At 32.6% G+C, this 25,051-nt stretch overlaps 4 protein-coding genes and 1 long non-coding RNA gene across 29 annotated transcripts; 4 read left to right on the top strand and 1 right to left on the bottom strand.

Moving 5' to 3' along the window:
- The first annotated feature begins 1,113 nt into the window (after positions 1–1,113).
- Positions 1,114–1,434, top strand: LOC147927440 (uncharacterized). Its single transcript, XM_087487456.1, has one exon. The coding sequence runs from the start codon at positions 1,114–1,116 to the stop codon at positions 1,432–1,434; it is 321 nt and encodes a 106-aa protein (XP_087343582.1).
- Positions 1,435–8,863: 7,429 nt separating this feature from the next.
- On the top strand, positions 8,864–10,605 carry LOC104747787 (uncharacterized). Its single transcript, XM_010469480.2, has 3 exons — positions 8,864–9,261; positions 9,403–9,634; positions 9,982–10,605. The coding sequence occupies exons 1-3, from the start codon at positions 9,031–9,033 to the stop codon at positions 10,407–10,409; spliced, it is 891 nt and encodes a 296-aa protein (XP_010467782.1). The 5' UTR covers positions 8,864–9,030; the 3' UTR covers positions 10,410–10,605.
- Positions 10,606–11,273: 668 nt separating this feature from the next.
- LOC104747788 (uncharacterized) lies at positions 11,274–13,178 on the top strand. 16 transcript variants are annotated; one of them, XR_015581332.1, is made up of 8 exons: positions 11,274–11,479; positions 11,602–11,650; positions 11,760–11,837; positions 12,157–12,193; positions 12,343–12,381; positions 12,543–12,605; positions 12,694–12,780; positions 12,879–13,178. It is a non-coding gene; the product is annotated as an uncharacterized LOC104747788 (long non-coding RNA). The 16 variants fall into 16 exon arrangements; XR_015581328.1 differs by having other exon boundaries at positions 12,301–12,381; positions 12,862–13,178; XR_015581324.1 differs by having other exon boundaries at positions 12,297–12,381; positions 12,862–13,178.
- Positions 13,179–18,288: 5,110 nt separating this feature from the next.
- On the bottom strand, positions 18,289–21,203 carry LOC104748909 (phospholipase A2-beta-like). Its single transcript, XM_010470488.3, has 5 exons — positions 21,144–21,203; positions 21,007–21,043; positions 20,777–20,896; positions 20,144–20,348; positions 18,289–18,340 (listed from the first exon to the last, which is right to left on the bottom strand). Exons 1-5 carry the CDS (start codon positions 21,201–21,203, stop codon positions 18,289–18,291), a joined length of 474 nt encoding a protein of 157 aa, XP_010468790.3.
- Positions 21,204–21,842: 639 nt separating this feature from the next.
- LOC104747789 (dihydroflavonol 4-reductase) lies at positions 21,843–24,942 on the top strand. Of its 10 annotated transcripts, none has more exons than XM_087489127.1 (7): positions 21,843–22,124; positions 22,266–22,319; positions 22,508–22,601; positions 23,071–23,125; positions 23,257–23,405; positions 23,981–24,123; positions 24,561–24,942. In XM_087489127.1, exons 1-5 carry the CDS (start codon positions 22,004–22,006, stop codon positions 23,275–23,277), a joined length of 345 nt encoding a protein of 114 aa, XP_087345253.1. In that variant the 5' UTR covers positions 21,843–22,003; the 3' UTR covers positions 23,278–23,405; positions 23,981–24,123; positions 24,561–24,942. The 10 variants fall into 10 exon arrangements, 4 of the variants coding, with proteins under 4 accessions (XP_087345253.1, XP_087345254.1, XP_087345255.1 ...); XM_087489128.1 differs by having other exon boundaries at positions 24,529–24,942; XR_761244.3 differs by having other exon boundaries at positions 21,845–22,124; positions 22,469–22,601; positions 24,529–24,942.
- The last annotated feature ends 109 nt before the right edge of the window (positions 24,943–25,051 follow it).

Raw genomic sequence — 25,051 nt, 5'->3', positions numbered from 1 at the left:
GGGTGAACCTCTAGGGATTTTGAATCAGGCGACTACGGATAAATTATTGTGGGAGGAGGCCAAATCTTACTCAGTGAATTATCTGGTCCCCCGTCTTTTACGGAGGATAGGGGATCCTCTCCCCGATGCCAAGTGGATGGTTCTTGGAAAAGTACAGACCCCTACCAGGGTTTGGGCTGGTGGTGCTGCAGTGGAGAGCTTACAACAATCCTGTTGGGAGCACGGAGTCATCGTCGGAGTCCTTCTCCTCTACATGCAGAACTACAAGCGTTGATCTGGGCTATGGAGTCTTTACTGGTGGCTGGAGTCGATTGTCAGGTTTTTGAGACGGATAGTGTGGAGCTAACGGCGATGGTGCAGGCACCGGAAGACTGGCCGGCTTTCTCTAATCTGCTGGAGGATTTCTCATTGCTTCGAAGTTCCTTTCCCTCCTTCTCCCTCTCCAGGATTCCTCGCGATGACAATGTCAGGGCCGATTGCCTCGCTCGATCTTCACGAACCATACCTTCAGTTTCTACCTTTGTAAACTCGTATCCTCCTGTTTGGGCAACCAATCATGGAGTTCTCTTTTAATTTTAATATAGTTTGGTTGAAAAAAAAAAAAAAAAAAAAAAAAACAAATCCCACAATAACCTAATTTTGTTTCTAATTCATCATAGCCTTGAATCTCATGTTGAAAATCCTTTGGATCCTTTCCATCAATGGTGAATCACATAGACATGTCTCTATAATCTCCATCATGCCCGCTCAGCTCCTTCTAAGCCTCCTAATCCTAGAAATATTAATTGACATCATCGAAAAAATATTTACATTGTTCTTTATGTTTATATCCTTCAAACGTCTCTCTCACCATCCTTCAACTCGATAACAAAAGCTGTATGAAATGGAACACCTTAGCCTGAGAATTTTACACCGTTGACATTTGTTTGCGATGTAGAAATTTTCTTAATTAGGGGCAAAACCGAGAACTGGCGACTCCGACTTCTTCACAAACGTAGACATGAACGATTGACGCTCTAAGGATTGTGGCATGGTTTTATGTTCTATTGTTTTGGGGTTTTGTTCTTCTTGGGTGCGCTTGGATTGCAAATCACTACAAAGTTATAATAAGAAATGAAGAAGAAGCATTGTTCCTCAGACACATCATCAGCAGGTCAGACAAACTACCAACAACACCATAGCACATCAAGATGGACAAGACCGCACACTGGCTTCATTAAATGCAACTACGATTGTCGATTAACACAAGATGGTGAAGAACCACAATCAGGTTGGATATTTCGAGACCAAAGAGGTTTCTACATGGGATCAGGACATAGTAAAGGAATGTTATGCAACAATGCATTGGAGGCAGAATTTCAAGCTTTGATTATGGGAATGCAACAAGCAAGGATAAGGGGTAACAAGAATGTCATCTTTGAAGGAGACAACTAACACAGTCAACAAACTAGCTAGAGGTGAAACACATAATTTCCAAGTTCACAACTGGATACAAGAAGTCAAGTACTGGGAAGAGAAATTTTCAAAAGTTCTATATATTTGGGCACGACCGCAAAATAATGCAGTTGCTGATCGACTAGCTAAACAACCACTACCAGACAATATTTCTTTTGAAAGCTTCTATTTTATTCCTGATTATATTGTAACATTCCTCAATGAGGATCACACTTTCTGGTAATAAAGTATTCAGATGTTAAAAAAAAAAAAAAAAAAAAAAAAAAAAAAAAAACTGAAGAAGTTATTAAAAAGGAATAAAAAAACTGTTAGAATTAGATAGTGCAAAGGTAGCATAGATTTCTAGAGATATTTAGAGAAGTTAGGATTCTATTTTTTAGGAAAATTTGTAATTTGATTTACTTAATCGTGGGAAATAGATATTATGTTTCCAACAAAATAGTAAATTAGGGAGATAAAAATTAAAAAAAATAGAAAGAAAAGGATATTTTTTTTGTTCGACAATTATAAAAAAGGTTATTTAAAGCCATAAAAATGATGCTAAATTACCAGTTTTATAAGAACCGATACAATTTTTTTTTTCTTATGTTATTAGTATATTTATCAGCATCACTTTTTAGTGATGTAAATCATATATCATTTTCTTAAGTGATATTAATATAAATTTATAAATAAATAAATTATTTAAGTGATGTAAATTTATACATTTATATCAATATGTAATAGTGATACAAATTGATTTTTATTTACATCACTTTTAATCAATTGATGCAACACAAATTTAAACGGCATCGGTTATTGCAAATGATGCTGCATTTTTAATTTTTGTATCAATTATAATAAGTAATTTAAAATTGTATCACTTAGTTTTGTGATTCAATTTAAGTAATTTAATTTAAGCTTTTCTTTGTAGTGAGAGTTGCTAAACCAATCTCCTCCTTGATTCATCACATCCACATCATTATGATCACCTTCCAGCTTCTGAATCCAATCACTCCTTCTTGAATCTTGAGCAGCATTTTGAGGGACAACCTTTTTCCCATTCCCACTTGTTTTCAGTTTCAGTTTCTTTGCCGCAATCATGACTTCAAGCGGACCTTCACTCAAACGCTTCCTTGAGTTTCCGGAAACACATATTTCCTTCTCCTCAGCTTTGGAGAGAACTTCCTCATCCTCCTCAAAGCTCTCTTCTTCCTCCTCAGACGAGGAGACCTTCTTGGCGGAAGCCTCCTTGGAGCTCTCTTTTTGTTGCTTGGTGCTCAGAGCTCTCTTCTCCTCTACTGTAGTAGATATTGGTTCATCCTCCTCATCGCTCTCTTCTTCCTCCTCAGACGAGGAGATCTTCTCCTCATTCTCCTCGGACTGAGATTGTCCCTTTGTAGACTTGGCGGAAACCTTGGCTAACATTAAATGATTTTGGTAACATTTTTTCCACTATGTTAATGGTTGACTAATCAATTAACACACTTAAATGTGAATTACCTACATAAATAACATATAAGTAATTTGTTATGAACAATTGGTTTTAATTTTTATTCTTTATATATGTATAATATATATATATATATATAGTTATATTAGAATATGTAGTTTGGTGATTAATAAGTTATATATTAATCTTTCTATTTTTTCTAGAAATGCAAATGTTAGTGTGGATTCATTGGCACGCAAAGCGCGTAGTTATCCGCATCAGGTCTTGTTTGTAAACAATTTCTCATCCAATTGGCTCTTTTGAACTAATCTTTTGTTGACAAAAAAAAATCTTTCTAATTTCAAACATCTTAATTGTACAATTAATTCATTTAACCCACTAACTATACTATTCTTATATAACAAAACAAAATGCATTAAATTACAATCAGATCAAATTAGTTTTGTAACTTACTTTCAATTGTACATGACTTACACATTTGTTTTCAACAATTTCCCTATAAATAGCAAACATCTTACTAATCACCATCATATAACAAATCTCTCATAAAAATTAAAATTCTATAACATCATTTCTCAATATAACTAATGGTGTTTCAAATATTTTATGTATGTCACTTTTGAAGATTTGAAAGCAAATGTTGGTTTTAGTTTGTATAGATTTCATGTTAGTATGTTTATTAGAAGTTCAAGTGATTTCATGTCCCTTCTTTTTACATGTATATTATTTTTTAATTCTAAATACATTTTTTTCTTTAATTGGATTTCATCATATCATTACTAAAGAAAATAAATATCAAATTTAACATTATAGTACAAAAAGATAAAGATGTATTGACTTATTAAATCATACATAATAGATTGAAAAATTATATCATGAGAAATGTTTTTACTAATTGTTAAATCTCGCATTAATTAAACCGTATGTAACTCCACATACAACTCTTTTATTCATGAAGAAAACATACAAAAAATATAAAAAGAAAATAAAATAACTAAATCATTATCATAAAATATCTTACATAAATATAAATTAAAAAAAACTATTTCGATAAAAGAACAAATTTGTATTTAATAGAAAATGGTCTCTCTTACCAACCAAAAAAATAACTCTATCATCATATTAGATAGAACAATGTATATGTATAATAGTTAATTTTTTATAGTTGTATCTAATATTTTATTATAAGATTATAGTCAGTCTATAAATAAATTATAAATTAGTTAGTAAAAGTAACAAATTTATGTAATACAACAATGAAGTTCAAATTGAAAACACAATAAAACAACTAAATTTATTCATCCAATTTTTACTATTTGAAGAGATTGAAGAGATTGGAAAACAATTATTCAACCAATTGTCACTATCAGATTTGAAGATGTTGAAAAAAAATTATTCAGAATGCATTAATATCACAATCAAGTCAAATTAGTTTTGTAACTTACTCTCAATTGTAAATGACCTATACATTTGTTATCAACAATTTGCCTATAAATAGCAAACACCTTACTTATCACCATCATATAACAAATCCCTCATAAAAATTAAAATTATATAACATCATTTCTCAATATAACTAATGGTGTTTCAAATATTTTATGAATGTCACTTTTGAAGATTTGAAAGCAAATGTTGGTTTTAGTTTGTATAGATTTCATGTTAGTATGTTTATAAGAATTTCAAGTGATTCAAATATGGTATAGCGGTAAATTTTGATATCTATTTTAATTTTATCATATTTTCTAAGAAACTAATACATTTTCTGTTTCTTATCTTTAAATATCTTTATAACCTACTATTGGTAGTTTTGTATATTTTATTATTTTGTTTAAGCTCTTAGAAGGCTCCCAAATAATTCCCATTTCAATCTTAATGAATAATATTAATTAGTATTATTTAATTTTAAATTAATTTCATAATTTTCTTTTGTGTTTTAATTATATCTAGACCATAGATATATTTATGCCTAATTTTTTCTATATTGAAGTAATCTCTTGTCTTCTACATATCCACTTTTTGATGAAGAGGAAGAAAAAACCGAGAATAAAAATGAACTTATAATTTTTTCTTTTAAAAAATTGATGGTGAAAATTTTGAATTACTTTGGTTGTCCAATCACCTATTTCCAATAAATGATGCATGAAATAGAAAGAAACTTTTGCTACCAAAAAAAGGTGAATTTCCATTTAAAACAATCCTACTATATTAATTGAGAAGTAAAAATATGAAACTAACTTTAAAATGTGTAAAAAGTTACATTCAATTGCCATTAGAAAAAATTAATTAAGCTTAATTAACTAATTTAAATAAATATAATTAATTAAAAATAAAAACACTCACAGATCATATATTAAAATATCTAAAAAAATCTAAAACTATATTTTCTCTTTCTAATAAATTATGGACGAAATTACTAATTCTTTGTTTTTTTAAATATATAAACCAATCAGAATTTTAAAAACTAAGATTGTATATCCAAGTATACAATACAATTATTTTTAATAACTAAATTCAAAAAAAATTGTTAAGATTTCAAATAATGATTCTCCTATCATATTTATTTTATTTTATTTACAAATTGTTTGGAATTTTCATATAATACTTATAATTAATAAAATGCATATTTTTTTGGGGCATTCTCAAAAATGCCTCTTTTTCTATACTCCTTTTTAAAAATACCCTTTCATGTGACCATTTTTAAAACTACCCCTCTTTATATACAAAATGACCAAATTACCCTTTTTTGAGTGACAGCAAATATGTACAATCATCAAAATAGAACCTCCAAAAATAAAAAAAAATTTCCGGCCAAATTTTTTTTCCCGCCAAAATCAAAAATTTTTCCCGCCCAAAAATATTGAAATTTATACCTTATAAAAACTTTGTAAACACTTTTAAAAACCTTTTAAAAGCGTTTACAATGTATTTAAAAATATTTTATAAACCTTGTAAATGCTTTTAAAAAGCTTGTAAATGCTTTTAAAAAGCTCGTAAATGCTTTTAAAAAGCTTTTAAAAGCTTTTAAAAGCGTTTACAAGGTGTTTAAAAACCTTTTAAAACCCTTTTTAAAACCTTATAAAAACCTTGTAAACGTTTTTATAAGGTTTTTAAAAACATTGTAAAAGCGTTTACAAGGTGTTTAAAAACCTTTTAAAAATCTTTTTAAAAACCATTTGAAAACCTTTTAAAAACCTTCTTGTAAACGCTTTTACAAGGTGTTTAAAAAACCTTTTAAAACTCTTTAAAAAATCTTGTAAAAGTCTTTACAAGGTGTTTATAAGGCTTTTATAAGGTAGAAACCTTATAAACCTTTTAAAAACCTTGTAAATTTTTTTTGGCGGGAAAAATTTTGGCGGGAAATTTTTTTGTCGAAAATTTTTATCAAATTTTTTTTGACAAAATTTTTTTGGCGGGAAATTTTTTTCGAAAATTTTTGGCGAGAAAATATGTCGGAAATTTTTTTGGCGGGAAAATTTTGTTTTTTTTTTTATTTATTAAAATATTTTTCATCTAAGGGTAAAATGGTCTAAAAAGAGGGCAAAAATAAAAATGGCCAAAAAAGGGGGTATTTTTGAAAAGGGGTATACTAAAAAGAGTATTTTTAACAAATTCTCTATTTTTTTCTGCATATGTTGTGATTTGAATTTTTTTAAAACGAAGATATATTTCTCAATGTATGAAAATGTGTGTTTTAATTTCCACATTGGCGGGTTGGTAAAAGTAAATTTATATAGATGATAAATTAATAATTTTTATTTGCTCACAATTATAATATTAAAATTACTACTCCCTCTGTTTTATAATAAGTGTCATTTTGACACTTTGCACATAGATTAAGAAAACATATTAAAATATCTCTTATACCCTTAAAATTGAAATTGACTCTTGATTTTCTTCAATGAATATGAGGTTAAAGTTGGAAATTTATGCTTAATTTTACATTGAAAAACTAAAATGACATTTATTTTGAAACAAAAAAATCAAGCTAAAATGACACTCTTTGTGAAACAGAGAGAGTATTTTATATTTTTTTTAAAATGTTGACTTGTGCTTTAAGCACGGGATATATCCTAGTTGAAAGTAAAACAATAGCCACGACATATGTAAAAGAGTATTGTGATAGGAAGATTGCTGCAACAGCCGATACTTCTTTTAACTGATGCAATCTTAGAATCCAGAAACGGAGCGAATGATGCTGCAACATCCGGAAAGGGAAATGCTGAGGAGAGGTCACCAATAAGTTACTAAGGATAGGAAGAAAAGTCCTCTCCGATGTTGGAAAGGCAACCGGAGAGGCAAATGAAGGCGGAGAAAAAGAGGTTCTAGAGAGAAGGGAGAGAGTGCATATACAATTTTTAACAATATGAATAATCAAAATCTAGGATGATCATTGATCAACTCAGGTGATTCGAGGAATCTTTAGTCGAGTTTTCCTACTTAACCAGAAAAAATTATTTCTGGACCTGTATAAGAAAACTATGTTTGTATAATCTTAATTCCAATATTTATAAAAAAAAAACTTGTAAAGCAAAAATAATGGCAAAGGGAAGCTTATCCTCTTCTTCTTCTTCTTCTTCTTCTTTTTTTTTTTCTTAAACAATGTGAAAGAATCAAAGAAGCTTATTCAACGAATTTTAGATATTTCCTGAATCTTGTGACAATTAACTAATTAATTGAATATACTCATTTTATAACAAAGAATTTTCAGCGCTTACAATTTCAATTTGCTTGTCATCAAATATTGCAGACTTGATCAATAACAAAGCAACAAAAATGACAAGGTATTGCCAAGTGTTGACACTTGCAATGCAAGTAACTATCAAATGATGTGTAGATTTGAATATCGGAGTATAGGACTAACTCATTCATATCTTTCCTATATTTTTTTTTAATTAAAAAACAAACGTGTGACTGTGACGTAATTAGGTATGGAATAAAACACAACCAAGAGAAGTTGTACACCGAGAGATCGATGAGTTGATCATCAAATTCTTAAGCATTTCCTAAATGAAGTTGGTTCCCTTGTCTCGTTCGTTTGCGTAAGATGTTTAAAATGTAAATTCCAAAACCGCACATTTACACGTACGACGACGATTGTTCTTACTTCTTAGAGTTCGTATATGAGGTTTGTGCTTTACATTTCTTTTTTCGTACGTTTCTATAGAGAAAATGTTGAGATGATTTTTATCTTATTATGAATAGCATAGAAATGGAAATAGATTGAATATAAAAAATAGTGGGCTAGCTAGGTGGTTTCCCGTTTATTCATGCATCAGTTAAATCATGTGATCATTCACGAGTAAATTTTTTTCATATCGATCTAGTAGACCATGAGTTAATCACATGTCGACTGTGGTGTTTACCTATCAATTTATTCGAATCTTTGTATGACTAAAATATGTATACATGCATATTATAAAAAAAGGGACTCGTCTAAGCTCCTAATCTGGTTTTAAAAGTAGATTCCACCGGATAATGTGTGGGATTGACTCATTTTGACATCACTTTACAACAACAGAAAATACTCATTTTGACCGCCCTTTGTTTTTATACATATTTATAGTAAATATATTTCATTTATAGTCAAATTTTTTCGAATCTATTCAAGAGTAAGAATTAAGAAACATTACATGCATGGATGAGCGTATGAAAATTATAAGTGTACAACGGAAAGTTTGAATGTCCTAAATTATATTTATTTTTCCCGAATTTCCAAAATGAACTTTTGTTTTTTTTTGTTTCTGTAGTAAGATAAAACTTTTGGTTAGTATTATCCATTTTCACTTTTTAAAGAGAATATTTTGTTTTATATAAATAGGAAACAATTCATATTGAGAGTATATCCATCGGCATCCGGATATGTACTGAGGAAGGGTCCTCACGAGATTAGTCATGCTGACATGGAAACTAGCTGTCTTGAGCAATCATTCATCTCAGAGATCAGACACCTCCTCCAACCACAACTCGACGCGTCACCTTCCGCGGCGCCATGTATCTGTTTCTCTGATTCTCTCCCCACCCATTATATAATCTCCTCCTATTTTCTTCTTCTTTTTTGTCCAACTCTAAAAACAACAAATATTATTTGCTCTATTCTTTAAGAAAGAAAGAAAAACAAAAACAAAAACAAAAAAAAAACTCCGATGGATCGGCAAAATTCTGATGACATCATGAGGTTTCTTGATGGAATGGCTAGCTCCGACGACGTTCTTTTCGGTTTTCTCGACGAAGGAAACCAGTCACCCGAGGATTTCTCTGACTCCGGTAACCTTAACGGCGGTGGAGACGATGAAGACGACGACAATAATAACATCAACAATTGCAATTCTGAAGAAAACAAAGCTTTTTGGCAGGAACAAGAACAACTTCTTCAGGTAACTTTTTTTACCCAAAAAAATATATATATTTTAATTACCAAACAAAACTAAAATTTTGTAAACAAATTATTTTGGTCATTTTTTAGCCAATTTATTTGGTGTCTAAATATGTTTTTTTCTTTTTTGGGAATTGTGTAGGGGACACTGTATAGGACAAGTACGATTGAGACGAAGATTAGACAAGCGACGAAAGAAGCCTTGAAACAAGTTAAATCTAAGGGTCCTTTTTATTGTGTCTGCCGGCGACCAGTGGACGGCGGTTGCCGGAGTTGCTTACGTGGTGAGATCTCTAGACACCTCAGAGATGTTGCCGGCTACGATTGCGTCATCTCCAAATCTAAATGGAGAAGCTCTCAAGACATCCCTGCAGGTACAACCATACACACATGCAAACATGTTTTTTTTTTTTATTAAAAAAAAAAAAAGACTGGTTCTGAATTATTCAGCCATCGTTTTCATTTCTTCAAAGGGAATATCTAAGATAATTATTTTAAAAATTGGAAGAAGATGATTATGTCCACAAGACGAACACGAAAGATTTTTCCAGACCCGTTCTTTTTAATGTGTTACTTTATTATGTATCAAGCAAAAAGCGGATTTTGTCAACAACACACTACATTTATTATGAATGTTTTTTCTTGGACCATATAGTTAATTAAATTGTATGAATATTTTGGAGTGAGTACTCATACAGTATTTTGTTTTTATTAATATCAGGGGAACACGAATTTTTGGAGATCGTAGACCGATCGGGTTCGAAGAAAGGCGAGATGAGAGTGGTGATCGAGTTATCATTTAGGGCTGAGTTCGAGATTGCAAAAGGCAGTGAAGAGTACAAAAGACTAGTCAGCCGATTGCCGGAGGTTTACGTCGGAAAAACCGAAAGGCTTCGATCTCTGATCAAGATATTGTGCATTGCTGCCAAAAAATGCTTGAGAGACAAGAAAATGCATATGGCTCCTTGGAGAAAACACAAGTACATGCAAGCCAAGTGGCTTGGCACGTGCGACCGATCTAGCTCCTTGGAAGCGACGTCCGAGGCGATGGAGCCGGAGAATTGGGTGCCGGTGGCGAAGCCTAGGGTTTCTATGTTGAACTACGGTGGTCTCTTCTCCGCCGGTCCGACCGCTGTATCCGTCGTGTGATATTTTGTATTTCTTAAGATATGGCTTGTAATTATTAATTGATTAGGGTGAGTGTTAATTACGAGTTTCGGATTTGAAATGGTCTCAGCGACTCTGGACCGGTACCTGACATTAGGCTGACTAGTAAGTGACAAAAGGCTGGTTTGAATCATTGGTGCAAGAAGAAATGAGATCTTTGTGAATTTTTTTTTATAAAGTTTTTGTATATATAATGTATACGTACCACTAGTAAAAACCGTTCAAATAGTTACTTACTGTAGTAATTGTAGCAAAATATAGCTACAAAATGTGACAAATTAGTGACAATATATGAAATAATTTAATTTGTGACTATTGTGTGGGTAAACGTAGATATATAGTATCGGATAGTTACTAAAACATTTTGTAGTAAAATTGCTACATAATTTGTGACACACCATATTGTAGCGCCATTATCCACAATAGACATCGTTACTATGTGTAGTTAATAATTTAAAAATAATAATAATAAGAGATTAATAGTATAATACTTTTGTTATTAATAACGTGGGTTTTAATGTAGAAATAGTATAATTACTAATTACTATGTAGAAATACTTTTAATTTTAAATCCAATAAAACTAAATATTTAATATCACTTTATTAAATGATGTGATGATTATTTTTAGCATCATTTATTTTTGACTAGTATCATTTATATTAATTTATATTAATTTTAGCATCACTTAATAAATGATATCAAATATTTCGTTAGTATCACAAAATAGAAACGATGTTAAATATTGAGTTAACATCGATCTTTAAAAACGATGTTAAAAGTTAACATCAATTCTCAAAATGATGTTAACTTTGCTTCTAAATATAAAATTTGTTAAAATATTACTCGTTTCACCTCAACACTTAGAAAAAATCAAAAAACTCATTGACCTAATTTATCTAAACGAAGAGCGAGCCCGTGTATCTCTCTCTCTTTCTCGCATCACGGTGATCCCTCTGTCCGACGAGAATTCATGGAATCGGAAGCAAACTGAGGATTGTGGTATCATGTCGCCGTCCATCACGTCATATCGCCGCCGCAAACATCGGTAAAGGTAAATCTCGCCTCTTGTTCCTCACTCCTTTCACTTTCCGCTTTGTTACCCTGTTCTAGGGATCAGAAAGTGTCAAAGAAGTTCTTTTTGGGCTCTCATAATTGATCTCCCTCTCTATCTAGGGTTTTGTTGATTTACAGAGGATGAAGAAGTACAGAGGCAGATGCAGAGGTTAGTTTCTCTGGTTAATCACTCACTTTTGTTTTTTCTTCTTTGATTTTTTTGTATCCTCACTAAGTCAATTCTCTTACTTTGGTGTTGTTCGTTTGCTTGAACTTAGTTTGTCACTTCGAGGAAGAGAAGAAGAACAAAGCGACAAGGAGCAGATTCTCTTTGTCTTCTCCCTACTCTCATCTTCGTAAGCTCTTCTCTTGATCTCTGTTTTAACACGGATTGAGATTTGATTGTTTTTAATGGGTATGTCTATTTGATAGTTTCCAACCCGAAAGTTCACCTCTTTCTCTTGTTTCTCAGTTTTAGTGTTGTGTTGTGGTGGGGTGAACGAGTCTTGTGTTGTGGTGTGGTGTGGTGAACGAGTATTAACTTAAGATTAATGTTAGTGCCTTAGAGGTTGTGTGTTGTGTTGTGTTGTGGTGTGGTGTTGTGAACGAGTCTTGTGTTGTGTTGTGTTGTGGTGAACGAGTTAGTTTTGCTAATTGAGCTTCATGGACAGGTAGCTTTGTAGTTGTCTATTTGTCAGGATTCACTTTATAAGTAAGTTTCTCTTCTTTGAATTTCACTTGATGCAACTACAGGGTGACAATTATTCTTCATGAGTATTTGACCTTTTTAATAGCCTCATATAATTTTCTTGCAGATAGATCTAAGCTGTTTTCCTTGGTGATCTGAGTTTTTTTTTGCAGACTGCTAACTAAAGTTCCATAGACTTGATGGTCTAGCAGGTAAGCTTAAGCCTTAAGGCGTTTGACTATAATTTATATTCTGGTTCTGAGATTGATCTTCACCAAGAAAACCTCTCGTTTTTAGATCTTCTTCAAAGTCACAGATTCTTTGATTCTCGAATCTTGAATTTGCTATCTGGTTGTTGAAATTTTTGTTTCAGGTTTGAATCACGGATTTCAAGGACAGGTTCATGGAAGAAACTGTGCGACTGTTTAGTCTCTAGGTGGTTTAGCTTATGAAGTTTTTGTTATGTTAACATGTTTAATGGATTTCATACTTGTTAATGAGTTATTTTGAGAAGTGTATCTCAGCTGTTGTACAAGGCTATGAAGGAATCAAGAGAGTCAATGGAAGTTAGGCATATCACAAGATTGTGTTGCTGCTAGTTTACAACTCAGGTACGGACAGTACATTTGTTGGTAGCTCAGGAATTGTGTTTGGCCACACATAAATTGAGCTTGACTAACATATTCTCTAAGACCTTGATGGTTCTAAGAGGGAACTCACGAGGATGATTCAAATCTTGCTTCAAGGTGGATAATTGGTTGAGCTTCTCTATTGGTTTGAGTATTCTAAAGAGATTACAGTTTCCTATAGTGGATGCAACTGGACTTAGTTTATTAAACTCACGCTTGTAATTTTCTTTGGGGGTTGGAGTGATAGTGAGTATCAATTATCAAAGAGGAAGGATAGTGTGTTCATCTACTTATTTTTAATTATGTTTTAATTTTATTTTGTAATACAGTTTTTTTTAAATGATGGTTTCATAATAATAAATACAGTATTTTTATTTAAATATTATTTCATTCCAAAAGTAAAACATTATTCATAATTTAAAAAATAATTACTAAAAATAAAAATAATTTGTATAAATACAATTCAACTGTGAAGTGACGTTGGTGCAGTGGCCAAAAGTAAGTCCTTAATGCACAAGGCACTATCACACCCGGGATCGAGTCCCGGCTCCTACGCATGTAGGAATTTGGCTAATGGGCCGGCCAGTTGTGGCCCATAATGCAGAAATGTTGAAAAAAAAAAAAAAAATACAATTCAACCATAATCATAAATTTGTTACATAGAGTGCTAGAAGAAGGTTGTATCAATTTGTTACATTTTTGTTCGTTACTTTTCTGTAGCAAATTGTGACAGATATAAGTCACAAATAGTAGCTATTTGCTACTAAGTAACTAGTATCTAATTGGTAGCAAATTACCACAATTAGTGACAGAGATAAAATTTGCTACGACCAAATAATTACTAATTAAATTTGTAGCAAAATAGTAACAAATATTTTTTTGCTACGAATAATATGTAATACCTACAAATTAAATCGTAACTATACAGAACAACTCTACTAGTGTACGAGTAACTAAAATAAACTTTTTACATAAATATTATACATTTTGGAAATTTTCATTCATATTAAGAGATATCTTAAAACTGGGTGTGCATATGTTGTAATGCAACTAAAAGACTGTATTTGTTAATCTCATAGTTTGCAACTTCATAAGCCAGAATAACAACATAAATAGTTTTTTGAACCGGTTTGAGTTTAAAAAAGTTAGAAGCATGAAGAATTAAAAGTATGCAGTCGATGAGTTGAACCTAGGACCTAGGATTCAGAATCACATGCATGCCTTAAAGGCTTAAACTAATCGAACCAATGGCCTAGTCCAAATAATCATCCTCAAGACCAAGCACAGGCTTGATGAGGTAGCTAATAATCCAAGACCAACACTGTATTAACCTGTTACACAAGTTTAAGATAGTTCAACTTTTGTCACTTGACTATGTACAAATCAGAATGCGTGGTTTTTTGTTTGTTTGTTTACATGTGTTTATATAGACCTTATCCACCAAATTTACATTTCTTTCATATGTTTGTGAATAATATTTAAAATTTTAATTTATTTATGGGAGATTCTCAAAAATAGCACCAATTTAAGTTTTTGTTCCAAATTTAGCACACATTATCTTAAATTCCAAAACTAGCACATATGCTCTAATTACATATTAAAAGAATAAAATTTTTAATTCTCTTTCCTGGGTAAAGTATAATCACGCATATCTCCTCCACTAACCGACATCGTCTCGTTGTTGATTGCTTACAGGAGATCGGAGTTTGATGAAATCGCCGGCGATCTACAAGAGACTGATGACATCCACAGAAGATCGGTGACACCCACATGAGATCGGTGACACCCGCAGGAGATCAAAAATTGCCACCGCTTTCACCTCTTTCTCTCTCTCCTCCATCACCATCTGGTTAATTGAAGCGCTTTGTGTTTGAATCCTTCTTCTTATTCTAAAACCTAGCTTGTAAAATTGGGCGTTTTTTATTCAGTTGGGGGTTTTAGGTGTTTCATTTGTTTGCTAGTTTGATGAAGTTTAATGGAGTGAAAGTGTTTTTTTTTTGTTGTAATTTGAGCTTGTCGGTGAAGGTTAAGATGTGATTGGTACAAATGATTCATGTAGCAAATTGATTGTTGATGGTTGTGTGATTTTTTGCATTAGAGTTTGATTAGTTAGTCTAACTTTCAGGTTGGCTGGTACAAATGATTCGTGTAGCAAAGAGTGTTGTTTGTTGTTTGTGTATTGATGTGTTTCTTTGTCACATGTGAAGATTAAGGAAGCATTGTTGAGAATTCATGAAGACTTTCCTGAAATTATTAACTGATTTCAATTTTTATCGCATGAAATTGGGTTGAAAGTTTCTCTAAGCTACGTGATGTATCTGCAGATGACACAAGATGCAAGTATGCTTTGGATATGTCCCTTTATCTAATTTTACTCTATTTGTTGTTTAGACATATATGATGCTTGAGAAATTTTTTTAGTTTTTTTGGTACTTGTCTGATGTATAACATTCTCACATGTTTTACCCTAATCTTATGTTTTCTTAGATTCTTGATCTCTTTGTTATTATCTTATGCTTTTTTCTGGGATGGTCTTGCACATATTGTTGTTTGTTAATATGTTCTGCTCTTTTTTAGTTTTCATGTATGCTCTAAGATACATAGGTTCTTACTTCCATCTTATGAAAATTCAGGAAGGATTGAACGAAATTCAATAAAGTTTCCTTAAACTTCAGGATGACCTTCATAAAAGGTTTAGGAAGAATTGGAGTTGCAATAACACTCAAAATCAAAGACGAACGGTGCTCATACAAGATTGAAGGCTTCAGTTGCCATATGAGATCGAAGTATCTACAGTTTGATTCTTTGTATTCACATGGTCTTTGTTTTAGCATTATGATTTTGGTTATGAAAGATAGTTTGAATGGTTTTCGCCACAAGACTTGTTTTAAAATATATTCAGGAAGGTTTTGTATTAATTATCTCGATATTTTGGTAGATAGCTATGTTTTCACCAGTAAACATATAAGAAGGATTTGAATGTAACATTCAAGAAGGATTCTCATATATTTATGAATGATTTCTTAAATTTCAGGAAGACCGTCATGATAAGAAAAAAAAAGAGCATTAGGAAGGAGCCATTGACGTTTAGGAAGAACTCTTTGAAATTTAGGAAGAAGTCATTGATGTTTAGGAAGATCTTCCTAAAACATCATGTTGGATATTTCTATTTGCTACCTTTATTATGAAACATCAATATGTGCACATAATCAAATCATTATACATCACTAATGAAGTAATATGTGATACAATAAAGTAAAACACATATAAAGAGATTTAAAAACACATTTTTAAAAAATTTAGGAAGGATTCCATAGCTTTTAGGAAGGTGCTCTTGAATTTTAGGAAGACATTCCATAATGACGAACTCAAACTTCCACTCAAGTGTCCATTTTCCCATCTTCATCATCAACTCTCTGCTTTGTTCTTGAAATATTTGTCATCATGTATATCATCAATCACTTGAGTTAGAGCTGAAAACCTTATTCAACAACATGATCAATCCATTAATTCAATTTTTGTTTTAACATTACTTCAAGAGATATCTTATATATCACCCTACATTTAAACTAGTTCTGCAGCACTACCAGATTGATTAACTTTAAAACCCCAAGAAACACTACCAAGTTGATCTATGCTATTAGCAAAACAATTCAAAAACTCATAGCAAGCTAGGTACCTACCAATTCAAATCAGTCCTTCTAATCTCCATCTCCTTACAAGCTTCACTATAACAAACTTATAAAGCTTCAAAGCCTTGATTCATCAGTTTCTTATGCTTATCTTTCCCCATTTCTAAAAAATATGCTCTACACATCATCTGTTTTTGACAAACAAAAAGCTCACTCAAACTTACAATAACATACAAAAAAAAGTTTAAAGATTGGTGTTTTTTGTTAGTTAACTGACTTGCAATGATTTAAAACGGGAAGCAAGAATAAAGAGAGCTTATGAACAAAATTCCAGAGTCCAAAACTCCAATTGATTTGATATCTTATTTGATCTCATTCATCATTGGTAACTCTCTCTCTCTCATGTTCCTTACAACAACAAGTCAGAATTTACAAAGAACAATTTCATCATCTAACAATGAAAATTCTAAAAACTCAATCCTTACTTCAATCCTTACCTCGATTAACAGATTCGAGAAGAGCGAACAAGATTCTCTCACTGAAGCTCGCCGTCGCTGAGTCCGTTTTCATGGCCGTGAGAATTCGCGGGACTGAAACGACGGTGGCGATAGATTTGATGTATGCAAAAAATCGAGTTCGTCGTCTTCATCAACACCACAATCAAATCGAAATCTATCGGTTCTTCCCTCCAAATCTAACTTTTGTTGTGAAAACCCAAGCTCCAAACACATACTCCTTCCTCAAAAACAGAGCTTGTGGATTCGTCGGAGATTTTGCGTTAGTACGACCCTAAGCTTCTTGTAAGATTCTGACTTTTTTTTCTTTTTTGTCATTAATTAATATAATAATTAATTTTAGAAAAATGCTAGTTTTGGAAAAATTGAGCGTGTGTGCTAACTTTGGAAGAAAAACTTATAATGGTGCTAGTTTAGGGTATTTCTCTTTATTTATTTAACCTAATAAATGTTACCAGTAAATTATTTATCCACACGCATACTTAGGCCTGGGCAAATAAACCGAACCCGAAGAACCGACCCGACCCTGACCCGCAAAAACCCGACCCGACTCCGACCCGCTTCTGTATAAATAACCACTCGGGTTTCGTTTTCAAATACCCACGGGTATCGGGTATTACCCGAACCGAACCCGAGGAACCGACGATATCTGTTTGAACCCGAGAACACATTTATACATACATGATATCACATATATTGCCATATTTCCGTTTGCCTTAATCTCCTCTCCTTGAATACTTGTGAATCTTCTTTACTTTGCATAAACATGTCGAAGTTGCCAATTTTTGTCCGATTTCAAGAATCTTTGGCTTTTATAAACCAAAACTCTCAAATGGGATCTCCAAAACCTAATTCCGCTATTTGGTTTGATGTAAGAGGTCATGATCTATGGATAATGTGTTAAAGACTGACATGCTGGGATGATTCTTCTTTCTTTCGTTCTTTCATTTGCGAGACATGCTTTTCTTTGCTGGGATGTTTAAGTTTCGTTTGCTTTGTTGGGATGTTTAAGATTTTAAGACATGCTTTTCTTTGTTGGGATGGTTATTTTGCGAGACATGGTATGCTCAGTTTCATTTGTTTAAGATTTCATGTTATGCAGTTTCATTTGTTTTTCGGGTTATTTGGGTTTTCTGGGTACATTTCAGGTTTTTGTGGGTACTTTGGATATGTTCGAGTAGGTACTACCTATAACTGAATATATTTTGGATACATTACAGGTTTCTTAAAGTTAATACCCAAATAACCCGATCCCGAGAAGAACCGAACCTGACCCCGACCCGAAATTATATAAACACCTGTGCGGATCCTATATTCGTAAACCCGAAAAACCTGAACCCGAATTACCCGAACCTAACCCCGACCCGAACATCCAAATGCCCAGGCCTACGCATACTGAATACACATACACCTTTAAGTACATTCAATAAAATATACAGCGTTACATATCACTAAAAAAAATTGAAACTTTTTGAACACCATTTCAAAGCAATAATAGTCACATCGTTATTACTCCCTCCGTTTCACAAAAAGTGTTATTTGAGAGAAATTTTTTTGTTTCACAAAGAGTGTCATTTTACATTTACAATGAGTGTTTTAATACTAAATTTTCTTTTTTACCTTTAAATCCAAAGCTATTTTCATTGAATTAACTTATTAAATACTTATTAAATAGAAGTAAATATGTATAATTCTAACTTTTTTAATTTGTGTGAAATGTGTTAGAATGACACTCTTTATAAAATGGAAGGAATATTTGTTTAATTTAATATGCTTTCAACTACCGTCTGTCTTATTAATTAACTATAAAATTAATTTCAAGTCAACCTCCAATCGTATTCTACCATCCAATAATCGATTATATTCAAAAATATAAATGACCGCATTAAAAAAAAGGCTCAACAATGTGACCAATTCTGATTCGTTAATCTATTTGTGAAAAGGACAACATGCAATATATAAAATAATAAAACTGATTCAAAGAAAAAAAATATTTATATGAATTAATTTGTACCCTAAATGACACAGTCAATTTAGTAATAATAAACACGTTTCATTTTAATTGCCGCTAGTACCGTTTTCTAGAATCTAGATGTTCATTTTTTAATCCGTACGTAAACCGGTGACAAGTTGTAGAGACAAGACAACCTCTTCGATATGGGTGATCCCGTCCATTTGGATCCGGTTGAGTGTTGACCATGTCGCTTGTCTTGTAAAATGTCCTTCAATGCATCGTATCTTATATATCTCGACGCTTGAAGAGTCCTAAGGCTGACCACATCCAAATTTGATGACCTCATTTTCAAGATTTCTCTTTCTGTCCACCGTCGATGCATTTCCCACTCAACAGGTCACATTATATTCGATCTGTCGAGATCGGACCAACGCTGGAAATAAAGCCACGGAGATGATATGGAGAGGATTAAGAGCTTCATAGTATCATTCTTGATCGAGAGGGTCAAAATGGAGAGTAAATGATCTGATTAACTAGAGGTTTTGTAATTAAGCAATTTTTATTCTACCGTTTTATAATTGTTTTTTTTTTAATATATATTTTTCTAGTCTACGTTTAAATAACTCTAGGGTCACTTTATGTTGCAACATGTATTCGTTTCTTTATTTTCTTACTCCTTAGTTCATCAGATATTTGATACATTATTTTCGTTTTCCTCTTTTTGATGAGTAAAAAATGTAGTCTTCTTACAGTAATTAAATTATAATGTTGATTCTCTGAACTTGCTTTGCTCCATGGTCAATTCGCATATTGTTGTGAACAAATTAAATAGATTAGAAATAGTTCTTGTTGTGTTATATTCACAAGTCCCCTAATACATATATATAGGGGATACAAAACTAGGGTTTTAGTTTTTGTGATTCCTGAACCAAAAAAAAAGTTTGATAGAGTCAAGAGATCATATCTAAAACAAAAAGAATAGAGATGAGTTTCCGATCAAGACTTGCATTGTATATAGCATAGATTCACGTGGTATGCCATGGCTTCATACATGTGTATCAAGATTTACATGCATGTTAAATCATTCAATGGTGTTTGATTTAAATCTAGTGAATTGCAATTGCAATGATTATATATATATATGTATTTTTGGACAAACAAGAGCAATTGCAATAATTAAAAGTCATCACCAATTAGTAAAAAAATTTACGAGGTACGCTTTAGTTCCAACACAAATGTGATACCTCCAAGACCAGAGTAAATATATATCGTTACATAACTGACTGAATAAGATCCCGATATCCATTCCTTGATTCACCGTAGGTATTACTACTGAATAAGGGCACTGTTTGGCGAAGCCGACCTTTTCGTCTTTGGATTGTTTTATCGAGTTGCTTAGACTGTTTACGCATAGCTGGAACTTCTTATGGCAGCTTATGTTAGTCATACCTGCAAAATTGTAAACAAATAAGCAAAAGTTTCAAGCGTAAAGCGTGTCAACATATATAGGACCACATTTTTTGCATTTATTTAAATGTGGTAAACTATAGCTTGAGAACGATGAATCAGAACAACATGGAAAATAAAGACTGATATGATAAGATCCCAAAAACAGTAGATGATTAACTTGAGATATCAGAGCCTAGATGGCCTTAAGAGATTATCATACTCGACATCCTAGCACTACTCTGGATTACACAATTTTACGTGGCAGACCAGATTGACTGCATTCTCAAATCCGAAGTCTAATCAAGTCAAGTTAATTACATTTATACTGAATCTGTACTCTCATATGTTAATTTTAGTTTATCTTCTTAAACAACAAGCAGAGGATCGGACTAATAGACATATATATAGCAACCCTGATATATATATACCTTTTGACCCAACACAATGGTCATGGACCATACAACAAGCATCAAGATCATCGCAAGGCTCTTCACCAGGACATCCAAAGTGTCCAAACCCACAATACTTGCCATATCGAATAGAAATAGCTGAAACAAAGAATATAAGAAAGTGAGTAGTTAAAGAAGCTAATTAAAACAAGGATCCCGTAAAAAAAGAAAAAACCAAATAATCAAACTTGAGAAATAAGTAATCTTACTGTCACAATTCTGTGTAGTGCAAGTTCTTGTACACTCCTGTGACACAATTGGATTCGAAAAAAGCTCTCAGAAATCAGGAGAGGCATGTGTGTATAAAGAGAAGTGAAATAATTAAACACAGAGAATCAAATCGAACCTTGCAGCGAACGACACCAACGAGGACAGTGATGAAGAAAGCCGCTGCGAAACGAATCATCACCGTCTTCGTCTCGTAGATGTTTGTGGATTTTTAGGGTAAATCGTCGTCGTTATCTTTTTCGCCAAGGTTTCTAGTTGGTCTTCCTATTTTGTCGCACATACCAATTTTTTTTATTACTTTTTTCTTCTAGAGACTCAAATAAATGTATTAAATATATATTTTTTAAAGTTTTACTAGCTGCAAAAAAATTAAAATTACAACAGTATGATTTTGATATATCAGTTTCTGAAACAAAATAAACACAAAGTATAACTCAAAAGAATATTCACTTTTCTGAATATCTGTTTTTAATTTCAGCATAAATTCATCAAATTTACATTTTTCCAATCCTTTTTTATGTTCTTTTGGTAAAAATTATAGATGAGAAAACATGTATATAATTATACTCCGTATTATTTGTTTTAATAAAATATATAATGATTTTTTTTATGACGGTATATAATAAAATTATTTATACAGTTGACATTTGCATATAAATCTCAGTTTAGTTATCAATTTATTTTTAAAATCAATACAATAAAAACACAATGTGTTGTTTTCCATCAACTTCTGTATTGAAGCAGGTGTTGATACTTCAGTAAAAATCAACAACCTATAAAATTATAACAATTAATACATGTTATTTTTTTTTTCCTTATGTGGAGAAAGCAAATGGAAAACGGGAGCGTTTAATCTACTACTCGATTTCTTTTCTTCATCGTTGTGATATTACAGAAGAAGAAAAATCAAAAACCATCTCCGTCGGTCGATTTTAAATAAGACTCTGCTCTCCTCTCGGTAGTATCGAGAGATCGAAAATGGTTGCTGTGCAGAAAGAGAAGGTTTGTGTTACCGGTGCCGGAGGTTTTCTGGGTTCGTGGGTCGTCGATCTTCTCCTCTCTAGGGATTACTTCGTCCATGGCACTGTCAGAGACCCTGGTACTCTCTACTCCTCCGAGCCTTTTCCTCTATCCCTCTTTTAAAGTTCCACCTTTTTCCACACCCATCTCTATTTGATCGGACTATTTATCCACCAATATCTGTATCTCACCTTTTCTTCTTCTTCTCTACCATAATTAGCAACGATGATGATGGATCCGACGATGGTGGATTATCACTTACAGCTTCGTAGTGGTTCGTCTCAGCTCAGTTTGATGTATCACTGGTTTCGATTTTGGTTAAATTTTGTCTTCTCGGTTTGAATTTTGCTTACTGTTGGGTTAATATTGGTTGTTTCTGTTGGGTTGAAATTGATTGTTTCTTTTGTTTCATGATGAATTTAGGTTACAATTTCTTCTAACTCGCAATTTGGTTTTGTGAAGCTGGTCCGAAAACAGTGGTATGGATATTAACTCGGCGATTGAGTAAGTACGGTGGAGCAATTCTCTGCCTTTGTCACAATAGGACATCGTCGAGGTTCGCATCAGCTCTATTTTATCCATCACTGGTTTTGATTTCAATTCAATTTGTGGTCCATTCCTTTTTCCTTGCCGTGTTCAACACTTTCTTATGCTTTTAGACTTCAAAACATACACTTTACAAGTTAACATATATAAAGATAGATATTAAACATTGGTGTCTACATCTTCTCTTAAGCATTTACTTTCTTATGAAACCCTTTTAGTTGAATTAAGATTCTGATTACATCATTTCTGTGTAGGTTTTGCAGTGGCAGTATACATTATTGCTCTGTATTTACTATGTTCCTTTGAGTCTAATGTTGCAGAATATCCTTTTAGCTCATATGCGTCCTCAATCTTGTTTATGTTTGAATGTCTCTGCTGCTGCACAACTTTCACGTCTCTCTCACTTGTCTGCTGCTGCAAAATTTTCATTATACCTTACTGCTCTAACTGTTTCTTCTATGATACTTTTCTCATCGCAGTGGCCAAGTATCCGGGATGATGGATTTCTTCTTTCTTTTTTTTTTGCGTTTCCAGGTAACATAATTATATTACTACTCTCTTCTTTTCCTTCTTCTTCTTCTTCTTATTCTTCTTCTACCTCCTCGTCCTAATTCTCGCTTATTAATTTAACTCCCCTTCTGATTACAAACTTGATTGCTTTTTAGGTAGTGCTTTTGTGGGCTTAGATAGTGCTTTCCAGGTATGATTACTTTATAACAGTGATTTGTGCATAGGTTGTATGAGCTTTGATGATAAAGCTAAGTCGAATCTAGCTGTACTCATGTCTGTGCTTCTGCAAATTTCATAGTCAAAGGTAAATTCAATAAAACCAATACAATCTTTTTTTTTTTTTTGAAAGATAAAATTCTTTTATTGATGAAGTTGTTGTTAGTACCAAGAAGCTTGTGAAAGCCACTAAGAAATAAATCGACAAGTGGATAAAATGATGGAACATTAGGAAAATTTTAGCTTGTTGCATTGCAGCTGCCAAGTAATGTTAGTGTTGTTTCTATGTTCTTTAAATCAAGAATGTAGGGGGATAGGTATAACGTTCATATCTGATATCCCTCAAGAATCTGTGTCATAGTAGGTTTTAGCTTCTCAAGATTGTTATGCTCGGTTGCTTGTAGCCCTTGTCCTAGGCCTTAGATAACTTGGATTTAGTTTTACGCTGCTTTTAAATTCCAGAGTCGTACATTATCTGGTAAAAGTTAAAACATATTCACCTTCTTGGTTAGATTGGGTGTTAATAAATACACAGTTTGCTTTATAGTCCACTTTTTGTGCTCATATGTTTATGTCTACTACACAGTCTAATTAAGTCTATATGTCTGGAGGCATTTCTGAATTTATTTTTGAATGATCATCTCTTTGTTTGTGCTGTTTTAGATCGGTTGTTGTATGGAGACTATATGCGCTGGCTTTGTTACTAAATTCTCCGGTGATTTGAATTGACACGTCGTTGTTGTGTGGGTTTAAGAGATGGATTTGGTTACCGGCCAAAACAAATATTTTCTTGTTAGATACACATGGTACACTTTTAAACTTACCTCTTCCAGCTTTTGTTCTCTCTCCGTGCTAATAACTTTGTGCATAAGGTTGACTGGTCGAGTCAAAAAGCTTAAGGAACATCATGTTACTGATATGTGGCTGAGATACTTTATTGTGATGCATGAAAGATATTCACTTAAATGAAAAAGCTGATGTGTTATGCTTATGAGATCATAATGTTTGGATCGGTTGGCAATGTCGTCATCTCTATGTTTATTTCATCTTAGTTAGACGAGAACTTTCAGTAGATTCAACGAAGTACAGTGGTATGAATGTCACATGAGTGTTTCTTCTTTCACTGATTTCTGCTAAGTCTATATGCATTAGTTTTGGTATATTCTTAGATTTTTTACGGACTCTTCGAATAATTTTTTTTGTTTTTGAAGGTTGGGCGACTGATAAATATTATGTTTGACAGAAATATGGATTCTCATGGTATGAGTAAGAGAGATAGACGTGGAAGGCAGAAGAATTGGAGAAACAAATCCAATTATAGGCCTGAGTCTGAGTTTTACACTTCTGACTCTTATGGTTTTGATGATTTGTTGTTTCCCATGAGTCCCAGGAGGTGGAAAGGCAGCAGAAGCTGTCGGACCCAATGCCACACCTCAAATGATGATTTCACTTACAGTGATGATGGACGGACTGGAAGAGTAAAAAGAAAATTTCATTTAAAGGATTTTTCTGAGAAAAAACTCTAAGGAGTATAATGTAGCTCTTTTGGCATTTGATTACCAGAGTGTTCATCTCCTGTTAAATAGTCTAATACTGTACTAATATTATCAAATACATACTTCTCAGCTCTTTTGGCCAAAATAATTACAAAACAACAAAACTAAAAACAAGGATCTCCAATACATCCTAAAATATAAAAACAACATTATATTATACAATTCCATTACCAAAAGG

The sequence above is a fragment of the Camelina sativa genome, chromosome 15, assembly GCF_030686135.1.
Source record: "Camelina sativa cultivar CO46 ecotype springtype chromosome 15, ASM3068613v1".
NCBI lineage: Eukaryota > Viridiplantae > Streptophyta > Magnoliopsida > Brassicales > Brassicaceae > Camelina > Camelina sativa.
The sequence above is the reverse complement of the archived record's forward strand: the minus strand, read 5'-3'. Positions and strand labels throughout refer to the sequence as shown.

Excerpts from the sequence above, each read along its gene's own strand:
- LOC147927440 (XM_087487456.1), top strand. The coding sequence starts at position 1,114 with ATGAAGAAGAAGCATTGTTCCTCAGACACATCATCAGCAGGTCAGACA.
- LOC104747787 (XM_010469480.2), top strand. The coding sequence starts at position 9,031 with ATGGATCGGCAAAATTCTGATGACATCATGAGGTTTCTTGATGGAATG. Across the intron at positions 9,262-9,402 it reads AACAAGAACAACTTCTTCAG|GGGACACTGTATAGGACAAG; the intron begins GTAACTTTTTTT and ends GGAATTGTGTAG. Across the intron at positions 9,635-9,981 it reads CTCTCAAGACATCCCTGCAG|GGGAACACGAATTTTTGGAG; the intron begins GTACAACCATAC and ends TATTAATATCAG.
- LOC104748909 (XM_010470488.3), bottom strand. The coding sequence starts at position 21,203 with ATGATTCGTTTCGCAGCGGCTTTCTTCATCACTGTCCTCGTTGGTGTC. Across the intron at positions 20,897-21,006 it reads CACTACACAGAATTGTGACA|CTATTTCTATTCGATATGGC; the intron begins GTAAGATTACTT and ends TCTTTGTTTCAG. Across the intron at positions 20,349-20,776 it reads CCATTGTGTTGGGTCAAAAG|GTATGACTAACATAAGCTGC; the intron begins GTATATATATAT and ends ACAATTTTGCAG.
- LOC104747789 (XM_087489127.1), top strand. The coding sequence starts at position 22,004 with ATGGTTGCTGTGCAGAAAGAGAAGGTTTGTGTTACCGGTGCCGGAGGT. Across the intron at positions 22,125-22,265 it reads TGGCACTGTCAGAGACCCTG|CAACGATGATGATGGATCCG; the intron begins GTACTCTCTACT and ends TACCATAATTAG. Across the intron at positions 22,320-22,507 it reads TCACTTACAGCTTCGTAGTG|CTGGTCCGAAAACAGTGGTA; the intron begins GTTCGTCTCAGC and ends GGTTTTGTGAAG.